General features: G+C 30.1%; 1 protein-coding gene across 3 annotated transcripts in view; it reads right to left on the minus strand.

The window, feature by feature from the left end:
• The window catches only part of LOC107172920 (band 4.1-like protein 4), a 169,397-nt gene that overhangs the window by 56,871 nt on the left and 100,465 nt on the right, over window positions 1-12,061 (minus strand). For all 3 annotated transcript variants that reach the window (XM_015523239.2, XM_089225041.1, XM_015523238.2), the window contains exon 6: window positions 10,785-10,882. In XM_015523239.2, coding sequence (XP_015378725.2) covers window positions 10,785-10,882 — 98 coding nt within the window. The remainder of the gene's footprint in view (window positions 1-10,784; window positions 10,883-12,061) is intronic.

Below are 12,061 nucleotides of genomic sequence, written 5' to 3' on the forward strand. Positions count from 1 at the left end.
TGTTTTACTATTAATCTTATTTAAAAGGCATAGAAATAGTTGTTGAGTATGGTAAGTATACAAATAAAATTTTAAATTAAATAAACCACTGTCACCAGTGAACGTAAAAAAAAATTTTATGGGTATATAGGCATATAGGTATGTCGTAAAAATAAATATTTTACAAGATTATTGTGGATAATATTTTTACTGCTTAAAAAACTTAAAATTAGAAAAAATAAAATTTTTATTCCTTTAACTCCGATACACCTTATTCTACGTTTTAACCGTTTTATTCGACGATATAAAGTGATGAAATAAAATTAATTTTATTTCCCGGAGAGTCACTTGTTCGGCGGAATCCAATGTAAATAACTAACCGTTCTTTTGGCAACCGTACGTAACGGATATTCATTCTTACCGCCCACTTTTTCAGAGTGGTTCGGTCGAAAGGGGTTTTTATATTTATTTTTTTCGTTCACCATTGTGTCCGAAAAAAAAACATTATTTACCATGTGAATAGAAGAACAATGTTGTATTTTTCCCGAGTGTATCTGAGGATTCCTCTTCTCGCCAAAAAAGAAGAATTATTCGGTTCGGGGAGAAAACGAGAAAGAGAAAGAAAAATAATATGAGACCAAATGCCGATGTGGTTTGAATTGTTAATATTTTTTATTGAAAATCAGAATGACAATAAAAATAACATTTTCCCGCACCACATTTAATATTACATATATATATATATATATATATATATATATAATATATAATATATCTGTATACCAGTATATTTTTGTATCAACAGTGACCGGCCTTTTGTGTTCTACTATAACAAAATTACGAGACCTTTGAATATATTTCCTAGGATTGATCCATAACATCAACGTTCACAGCAATGGTGTGTGTGTGTATAGAGAGAGAGAGAGAGAGAGAGAGCGAAAGGGAAAATTTAATTGTCACGTCTCGGCGTGACCATCATTGTGTGTTGATGATGAGAATATTAAAAAACTTTTTACACAAAAAACAGTATGTATTCTTATAAAGCTGAAGAAGACTCTCGAGTCTCGAGTCATAGTAAAATAAAGACTGTAAAACGGCTAAAGTTAGATCAAGTATCTACTGCATTACTCGCGGGGAAAACGAAACGATAAAATTGTTGTCAAATTTTGCATACCAAAAAACTGATTATTGTAAACAACAGTTAAAATAATAGAGTAATAAATAATGATAAGAGTTGCATTGAACATGAATTATTCGCAACCATTGTTTCCGAAAACAAGCGATAATAATATTATTAAATTATTTTTTAAATACGTCTGCAACAGTATCAACTAAACTTTGTGTAAATTAAAAGTTGTGCGATTTTATCGAAAATTCGGTTAACCTATTAAAAAAACTTTAAATATTTTAAGCGCAACACAGTATAAAAATGATTGATAACAGATCTCAAACTTCATAAATATTTTAGATCAATCACACTTTAAAATTATAGAAGGATTTCAGAATAACTTCCTACATACTGTACGTAAATCATATTATATATATATATATATATTAAAAAATAATTTATAGCTGATCGTTGATAGTTTTAAAAGTAGTTTTAATAATCATGAGTTTAATTATTATAATATAAAAATAGTAGTAGGAAGGGAATAGTAGTGAACTTAGTAGTGAATAAAAAATTGGTAGGTACAATAACTAAACAAATATAATGAAACGGACCTTTTTTGAGAAAAAACAAATGAAATGAATGACATCAAGTGACTGTGTATATTGTATATATAGAGATTTTATGTCGGTTTTACTACGAAAAACACTATATGTCATATATAGGTTAAATTCGGAAAAAGAAATGTAAAAAGGAGAGAAACATTGGCTTGTTCCAGACGAAAATAAAAATAAATGTTATTATTACTATTTGTTTGAATGTGCGATTTTACACCCATATTCACACTTGATGGCTTATGTCGTGGAAATTCATGAATTTCCACCGGTTTTTACGACTGTACCTTGAGTTTTACTTGCGTCGACAACACCAAAAATGGTGTTTACTTTTCGTGCCCATAACAATATCCATACGTAAACAATTTTTGTTACTTTACAGTTTCCGATAATCATTGCACGGCGCATTGCAACTATCCCGAATAAAATATAAACTCGATGCGATTTTATTTTAAAACTCTATGTCTACCTACGGTATTTTTTCAACGGAGACATTTTCGGTAATTCAGCAATATTCACCTCAGAATAAATATTTTTTTTTTTTTTTACTGTCGATATTATAAATAATAATAAAAAAAATAAAAAGTTTCGATAAAACTACTGCAGTTGTTATTATATAGGTATACGCATGTATTATATATAAGTATCTACATAATAATATATTATCTTATATGACGCCACGGCCGCGAGACGTCGCCATTTTACCTAACATCGACGAAACTGCAGTGTTTAATCTTAATCACAATCGTGTTTAAATACTACAGCACGCGGTGTCGGGCGTGATCCTTTACATTTGGATGTACAACCGTAATAAAAAATAATGAAACAGAGGCCGGGGAAAACTCATTTGTGGCATAAATTCGGGAGATTTATCTTGAACATTCGTTTTTAATTTAGTTTCGTGGTGAGCCCGGTCGCGGTCTCTTATTGTGCATCATAATTAATGCGGTCTGAACAGGGGAGACCCCCCACAGATGGCGTTATCACAGTTATGCGTTTTAGCTAACATGCAATTTTCATATTTTACACCAAGTATATTATGCATATAAAATTAAATTATACCTAATATTACGTTGTATTATGACACACTGCACACTTATTAATTTTAATTAACGCCCGAGAGTAGATAAAAAAATAAACATGATTAATGACCAGTAATAGATTTTTGCGTTAGTAGTTTTAAATTTAAATATTTACTACGCTATAATTAATAATATATTATAATATTATTTAATAGAAACATCCCTCATGTTAAATTAGGGAGTTGTCCTGCTCAAATAGCTTTCAACCTACAACCCGCATTTAACAAATGAAAATTAAAAGTAATATGATTTTCGATAAAAAAGATTGTTAAAAATGTCGATAGAAATATTATAATGTTTACAGAATATCTTTTTGAGAAATAAATTAGAATATTAAATTTTGACTGATATAATTCCGTACATTCCTATTAAAGTACTTTGTAAAAGACAACAAACTTTCAGCATTTTAAAGATATAATATTGAACCTGATATATGACTTATTCTACGTAATCAGTTTGAATACAAGAAATTCTATAAATCGTTGTAGGTATACAACAAAAACGAAGAGGACGGACAATTTGAATTGAAATTAGTTATCAAATATAATTGTTTAATACAGCAAAATTTTGTAACATTTTCAAACTTAAAGTATTTAAATTGAAAATGTAACGAAGTTTTAAATATAAATTAATTTGTGAAGTTTCGGGATTTAAATCAAAATAGTATCTATAGCGAAATTGTATTTACAGTTGTTATATCCAAGCGAGAAAATTATTAATCAATACGTTTTAATAGTAATCAGCACTTTCAAAAACACTACCTGATTTCCAAATGCAATCCCACCGCATCATAGGAAAAATTCTTTAAAATTGTTATGCAGATATTATATCATCAAAGATAGGTGGTACACTGGTTACTGGTACCTATTTATAACTATATAAGTAAGATATTTCAATATTTGAATAAAAATTGTCGAGATTTTAATATTATTGTTAAGAGTATTTATTGCAGATATCTCAGTCACCACCGTGTTAAAACCATATGAACGGGCTTATGGGTGGAAAGTGTTATACGAAATTTTCATTAAATAATTAACGATTAAAAAAAACTTCACTTTGCAATATCAATGTCGATTAGAGCTATAAAATTCATGATATATGTCTTTGTATAATATTATATAGATTTAATAACAACACTCGCCAAACATGAGTCGGAGATGTAATGTCGTAATGTCGATTGCAATCCGTATTAAATGTTACAGTCGGACTTGTGTATATGTATGTGTTTTTTTGTTTGCGATTCTAAAATAACTCAGCTAATCAAAAGCTTTCGGTATTAGTCACGCGCCCGAGGAAACGATTTCGGAAAAAAGGAAATATTTTAGAATAACCAAACGACACGGACATCACCCCCCAAACGACCGCGATGACGACGAAACGATAATAATAATAATAATAATGATAATATATAGCAGAGTTATATGGCTACTATTTTACGACGTTTGTCATTATCGCAAGCGGCTCTTAATCGATGCTGTATTATACAGGATTCGCGAGGGCGCGCAATTAGGGTAATTGCGTCGGGTGGTCTGGATTTTCACGACGAGTTTTTGAGGGGAAAAAATGGGGGTAAACGACCGAGGTTCAATAATAATCCGCGTATAGCACACATTATTATTGTAATTTTTATTATTATTTTTATCATTATTATTATACTGCTGATCCGTACATATTATATAATATCAACTATTCCATGTTATTTATTGTAACGGACGTTGGCGTTTACTTTTCAAATTCACGTCGCATGTATTTTATAATATTCTATTTCTATACAGGCCTAGGCCCAAACACAATATGTGATGAGATACATTTATATTTGTCTTAGTAATGAATAGTAAATAAAATCAATTTATGGATAGTTAAAGGTGGGGACTTCATAAACAATAAGCATAAGACGATAGAGAGTAGAGTTTATTAATACATAATTTGAAATGGAGAATGCAATAAAGACGGGGAGAGTATTGTTTCTAATTAGATGAAATGGAGGTTTAAAATTGATTTGTTGAATGAGGGTATAAGCCAATTACTAAAGTCAGATTTAAGCTTAGTAAATAGTAATAGGCAAGTTATATATACATATATTTTTTTTAAGGGGGAACCCGCGGCAACATAGGCCATTGAGACCAATTTGAATTCAGAGGAAATATGCCTGATAAATCCAAAGGTTTTAAATTCTTTACTGCAGATCTTCTTTTAATATTATAGTTTGAGGGATAAATTTGGGATAAAGTGATACTTTACAGGTATCGAACAAAATTACTAGTCGTAATATTGAACATCGAGGATAGTGTATATGACAAAAACAAATACATTTTAATCAATTAAAAAATATTCTGACATTCTCACTGATTCACCACAATATACCAATTACTCAAGATTAGATTGGAGAAAACTAGCTCTTTTTTCATGACGATTACGCTTAAAAAGTATTATTTTCTAGTAAATATAAGGAAGAAGATTTATGTTCTAAAAATGTTCAATATTTTTGACATGATTTTATTTTAAGTATTAATTATAATCGGATGCGCTCTACGAAAATCTAGACCATCGCATTAAGGGTGTTGTACGCGAATCTACTTCCAGCTACCGTCATTTTAATGTGATGATTGCAAGTACGACAACATGCGCAAGGCGAGTAATATTGATGTTAACCTTTTAAGTAGTTTACATTTAGATAAACATCATGCTTATTGCATTTTCTTTTTCCGTCATTTACGAGTATTTTTTAATTTTCACCCTCACGTAATATAGGCATGGAACAGGAGTCTATAATATCAACTTTTGATTTTAAACGTCAACATTTTATAATTTGAATAAAATTTGATTTTGATTTTTAAGCATATTTTTTATTTAGTTATAATAGTATTGAAGTAGCAAGATACAATAGTAGCAAAACGCGAATACTTTGCACGTCTAAACTTTAAATACTTTTTAATAATGATAAAAAAAATATATTAAGGCTCATTGGATGCTCAATAAAATAATACCTAGTAGGAATGTAGATGTAAATCATCGCTTTTCAAAGAGTATATATTATTATTATGTATTTTTTTTTTAAATTACAGTTAAGATCTTAAGTTCAAAAGTCGATGATGATTCGGCAGCAAACGTGAGGGTGAAATCTTAATACCTACAATATTATGGGTACAATACAGAGTGAAATCCTAGATCATTGCAATTGTATCCCCTGGAGGTGTGTTTTATATTTAGAGGTGTTTTTTAGGATAGGTTTCATTGTAAAAACCGTAGCAATCGAATGTACGTATTTTATACGTTTTTCCAAGAGAAAATTTTTCAAAGATTCAACGATTTTTGAAATAATAATAACGAGTGTCGGTCTTCGAAATAAGTCGGTTTCGTTTTACACCCTCTAGGGTATACACACAAACACCTACACACACACAAATATATATATATAAGCTTAAACCTCCTCCCACTCGCGAAAATAAGAAAAATAGCATTTTTCACCGAAAAATCTGTCGGGCAATACGACATCCGACCCCCTTTTGCCCGACTAATACTCGTTATCTCGGGATTTCGGATGCGCTTGTGCGCTTGCGTTATTAAATATATATATACCACGTAAGACGAGTTTCAGTGCCGACAGCTTCACGTTCGACTCTAACGACAATGTATTTTTTAGATACAAATATGACAAGCAGTCACCACACTCGCAGATCGTCACGTGAAAAAATGATTTGAAGGTTTACAAAGGTGTTATATTACGAGTATGTATACATAGGTAGCCAGGTAGATATTATAATACATTTTATAAGCATTTCACGTGTACTGCACACGGTGCAGTTTCATTTCCACTTTTGGCCGTAATACACCTACGGAGTGATCAATTTAACGCAAAACACTCTAAAATTAATTTAATACTAACGTTTCTCAAAATATTAATTTTTTAGTTATTTTTAAAAATTTAAATTTAAACTAGTGGTAGTCTAACCAAAATTTTGTAGTGTACTTCAGTACAAATTATAATCTCAGTAAAACATATATTTTATTAGTAACTAAAACTAATATAAAAAAATATTTTCAAAAATTTTTATATACTCGTAGAGTTATAAATTATAACGCAGATTATGGTATTAAAAATCGCTTGGAAATCTTTCCACCTCAAAGTTCAAAAACAATTTAAACAAGTAAAATATATATTGAAATTTCAATATCAAGTGAAGTCAATACATAATAACGAAAAAATGTATAATTTTGAAATTTTTATTTTTGTCAACGCATATACCTATCAAGCCCGGTTTTGAAAGTTAAAACAGGCACTTACTCCTTTAAAATCTAAGTAAAATAATTGTCAGCTTAAAAATTATTTTAAATCTCTTTTCTAGTCCACTCTACCATTTAAAAGTTTAGATTATATTGAAATAATTACTATATCTTGCATTTATAAGGATATCCCGGTTTACCTAGATATATTATATAGTATATGAATTTTACAAATCACATTGTATGTATAGCACGTCACGTTAACCCATTCAATTTTCAATTTTCGGAATTTACTAGAACGTCAGATTTTACACACAGTCTCAGTACACTATCCGCGGAATTTCACAGTCAGCTGTCAATTGTTAGGATTATTATTGTTATCGTGTTTTTTCTCTCGATTTGACTCATTCGAAGGTTATCTCCGTGAACGTGGCTATCACGAAAAACGCCAAACGCTTATTATACAATTATTATATTGAACACGCCACACGCATATTATTATTATTATTACCTATCACGATCTCATTAGTCGTCAAATAGTAATTATTAGCTACCTTGTTTCCCATCCTCGCCTACGTCGCGTATTACAATAATAATTAAATATTATTAGTAATAATTTATTACCTATAAGTTATAATGAAATGCTCTCCGTTTCTCAAGCGTCTTTCCATTATGTTTGCCAATATTATGTAATATTATTATTATTATAGGTGATCCGATATTAAATTAAAACTGTTTTGATAAAACTTTTCGGTATAAACAGCCATAACATATTTTTCACCTATTATCAAGTTCCAAAAATTGTCGAAATTTTAACGTTGTTTTGATCAATAAAAGTCTAAAAAAATTATTGAAAGTTGAAGAATAGGCGAATACTATACAAAGTTCGAATATATATGTCTAATATAATATAATATTAAATAAAATAAAAACACAGTGCTCTCAACCACATAATATTTTTGTTCAAATAAATATTAGATGACAATATTGAGAACAATATCAGATGACGATTGATGACTATATATACTTGTTTAGTTGTTTATATGTTTGTTTTGCCACAGCTACAAGTGTAATCTGATCAAGTTCGTTCTGTTTGTTTAACGTTGTTTTTTATATATAATCATATATATAATACCTCCAAATTACATTTTACGTAATTTACTGTTTTCGAGTTATGTTATTTATGTGTTGTCAGTGTATAATATCGACATTTCAATATAATATAACATGTTTATATACATTTGTATATATAAAATGTAATATTTCAATTTGAAATATTAAAAAAAGGTATAGGTGTGTTTTCATTCTTTTTTTACATCACCGAAAGATTTTCGTCTGAGGAGAATTGAACTTTAAATATTATTGAGAGATCATTAATTGTATTATGAATTGTAATTTTCAGCTATAAAAACACACATATTATAGTTGAAAACGGAATGGGTCATATATAATATTAACATCTTACATTTTACATTTTACACAGCAGAGTCAACGACCGTCGAAATGTCAACTGTAAACAGTGTAAACTGTATTGAACGGGGATGAACTATTACGATAAAATGTCACTCAACGTAGTTGGCAAATAGAAAAAAAAATATCAAATTAATTCTCTGGAAAAAAGGGCACAGTAAACAAACATTTGTATACCTATAGTATAAACGGAGAACATGAAGAATTTCGGGAGATCGTAACTCGGCTTTTACGTATCATCGTCGTTATTAATTAACATTTTTAAAATGGTATAGAATTAAAATTAAAATTATTATTATCTAATCTAACTATATCTTCAATGGTGACTGCATTTGTGACGTTTGTGTGTGTACATACATTTAATTAATTTATCGATGCTTTGAATTTCGCGAGTTAATGTCTTATCGCGAATAACAAGAAGATGACTAACAAATTCGATAAATTTATTACGCTCCATAATATAATATATATATATTATATTGAGAGATATTTTATACTTTTTTATTCTAATTACGAATAAACAATGAGAATAATCCGTCGAATTGAATAATTAAAGGAAATTTATGACATTTCGTAAAACTTTCTGGTTAAAACCCACGACATTATCGTACAATTTATTGTAAGTTCAGCAAAACGTTTCGCACAATATATTCAAATAATTTTTATAAAAAAAAATTTAAAAAAGAAATTAAAAAAAAAAAATGTAATCTTAGTCTTGAACGGCTTTGGTAAAAAAAGGAATATCGCACACAAAGGGACTATTGTTTAAAACTGTGGTGGTCGAAATTTCTGGCGAGAGTGTTATTATAATTTTTTTGTTTTTGACTATACTTTTGCACAACAACGTCGTTGAGGACATGGTGAAACTCTGGTCGGAAGTCATGGCAGTGGTAATGAGGGGGTAGTGGTGGTAGGAACAGCGATGATTCGGTAAAGCGTGAAAAAGTTTTATGCAGAAAACGTGAAGTGAACTACACAAGTGGAAAAACAATTTTCGCAGTTTAACAACGGCCTCGGGATGATATGCGTGTGGCGTGTAAAACGCACAGGATATTATTGTATTTTCCTTGTTTTTAATTTCGGTTTTTGTGCGTCTTTTCGATTTTTGGTCTGATGGTTTTTACGAAAAAAAAAACTGTAGTAACGGAAACCACAAAACGACTACTTTACCTTTACATGCGTGTAGTGCTAAAATGAAAAACCGAAAACCTGCGGGCTAAGAAAAAATCGTTTCATTAATACCACGGTACAGGATCGCGTGCACCTTTCAAAGAAACTCGAGAACCTCGTGTTATTATTTGCAATCACGTGTGTGTTTGTCAATATCACACAGATTTTAAGCACACGTGTGAAATACATTTACATACCTATATATTATATGTACCTACTGGGTGATCCATTTAATAGACATATTAATTATTATTTCAAAAAACCCCAGCATTTTTGAAAATATAACTTTTACATAATTTAACATTTTCACAAACCTACATTTCTGGAAAAAAATGATATGTTTTACAATTTAACTATATTATTGTTATATTTTCGTAAGTTTTACTCTATTTGTTAGCAACACACACAGGTATTTTAATTTCGAAAAAGAATAGTATACGAAAGTAAGCCGCTTAATAAAATCAAATTTCGGATAAGTGTGGTTTATTAGCCATAAATATTTTAATTTAAAATAAGTGGATTTGTAATAAAACAAAATTTTGCAGGGACCTGCACCAGTACTACAGCAGTAGTACTACTACTCCACGTTGCTATTATAAACTTTAAATACCTATTTCTGTATAATTATATGCTACTTGTCCAAAATTAAATTTGTACATTAAAATTCTCCAAAAAAATCTCCCTCATTGAAATAAGGATTTAAAAATGGATGTCATTGCTAAAAATTTTAAAAAATATAACAATGTGCTCTGTTATAATATACTAAATATCAAAATTTTTGTTAAAATTGTTTACAACTTTTTTACTTAACTTTAAATTGTAGTAATTTACTAATGCTTATTGTTAAATTAATCATTCAAATTCTATTCTATATATTTCCATCACTATTTTATTCATTCCTTTATTTCCTTTTTTTTTAAATTCTATTTTTATATTACCGTGTCAATGCGTTGATTGTTATAATAATTAATGTTCTGTTTATTGGGCTTGACCCGAATTTAAATAACTGTGTTAAAAATAAGTAACAAAGAATGTTTTCAAAATGAAATAGTTTTTGAAACAATGATTGTCTCCCGTTGAATAAAGATCCATCATCCTGTACATCGTTATCGTCGTAAAATATTATTGTGTACTCACATTGCACGACGTATGCTCCCAGCTCAGCCATCAGTTCTTGGGTGACGGGTACGCGTCCTTGTAATATGTCCTGTTTGAGCTGCAGAAAAAATTGATACCTGCAACACATCGTTCGAAATAAATAAATGTATTGTTTTATACTATACGTCGTTATCGGTGCTGCACGTCTAAAAACAGCATTATACAGAGCACTAGGTTTTCAAATAAACCATCGTCGCACTATGCTGTATCACGCATAATATAATATAAAATTATATACAGTAAGCACTCATTAAATTAAATCTCAAGGGGGCATAACAATGTTCGAGATACCCACGAGTCTTATGTTATAATGATATAGTTTTGAGGAATTTAAAAGAATTTAAATTTAGTTCGGAGCATCGACTTTTGGTATATTACACATCTTCTGTACTATATTATTGATATTATATAAAATATTTGTCGGATTTCAAACTATCAAAGCATGTTATTCGATATTTTCAATCCATGGTGACGTACGATATACGCTTCCGGCATTTCCATTGTACACGCTCAACTGAAGTTAATATACGAGAAAATATTTCACTGCAGTTCGCACATCACTCACATAAACATATAGCATTTACAGCAGTAAAATGGAAAAAGACTAGACATATTTTATTTTACTGACCAATAACATAATAATAGCGTCTAATGGTTATCCCATCTCACCTCATGCCTTTCCGACTTGCATAAAATATATAATTATTGAAAATTCGACAAATTACAGATTTCGTTTAATATGGACCAAAAAATACTATAATCATATTATGGAACACATGTAACGGTCGCAATACAATCATTATCATACCTACCCAATCGTTAGGTAATTTCCAAATAATCAACTGCTTACATGCACACAAAAAGTGATAATATGTGCACTCACGTGCGTGAAGTTGGCCCCCCACTTTGTCGTATCGACCTCGAACCTTCGCCAATATTTTGGAACCAATTTGGAACTAATTGGAACCTTGTTTTCGAAATTTGGAACCTCAAATTTTAACCAGCACAGAATTTTTTCGGTTGGGGGGGCCAACTTCACGCGGCCCCCCCACTTTGTCGTATCGACCTCAAATCTTCGCCAATATTTTGGAACTAATTTGGAACTAATTGGAACCTTGTTTTCGAAATTTGGAACCTCAAATTTTAACCAGCACAGAATTTTTTCGGTTGGGGGGGCCAACTTCACGCGGCCCCCCCACTTTGTCGTATCGACCTCAAACCTGCGCCAATATTTTGGAACTAATTTGGAACTAATT

This window comes from Diuraphis noxia, unplaced genomic scaffold (genome assembly GCF_037042655.1).
Source record: "Diuraphis noxia isolate RWA-SAM2 unplaced genomic scaffold, SU_Dnox_SAM2 contig0003, whole genome shotgun sequence".
Taxonomy (NCBI): Eukaryota; Metazoa; Arthropoda; class Insecta; order Hemiptera; family Aphididae; genus Diuraphis; species Diuraphis noxia.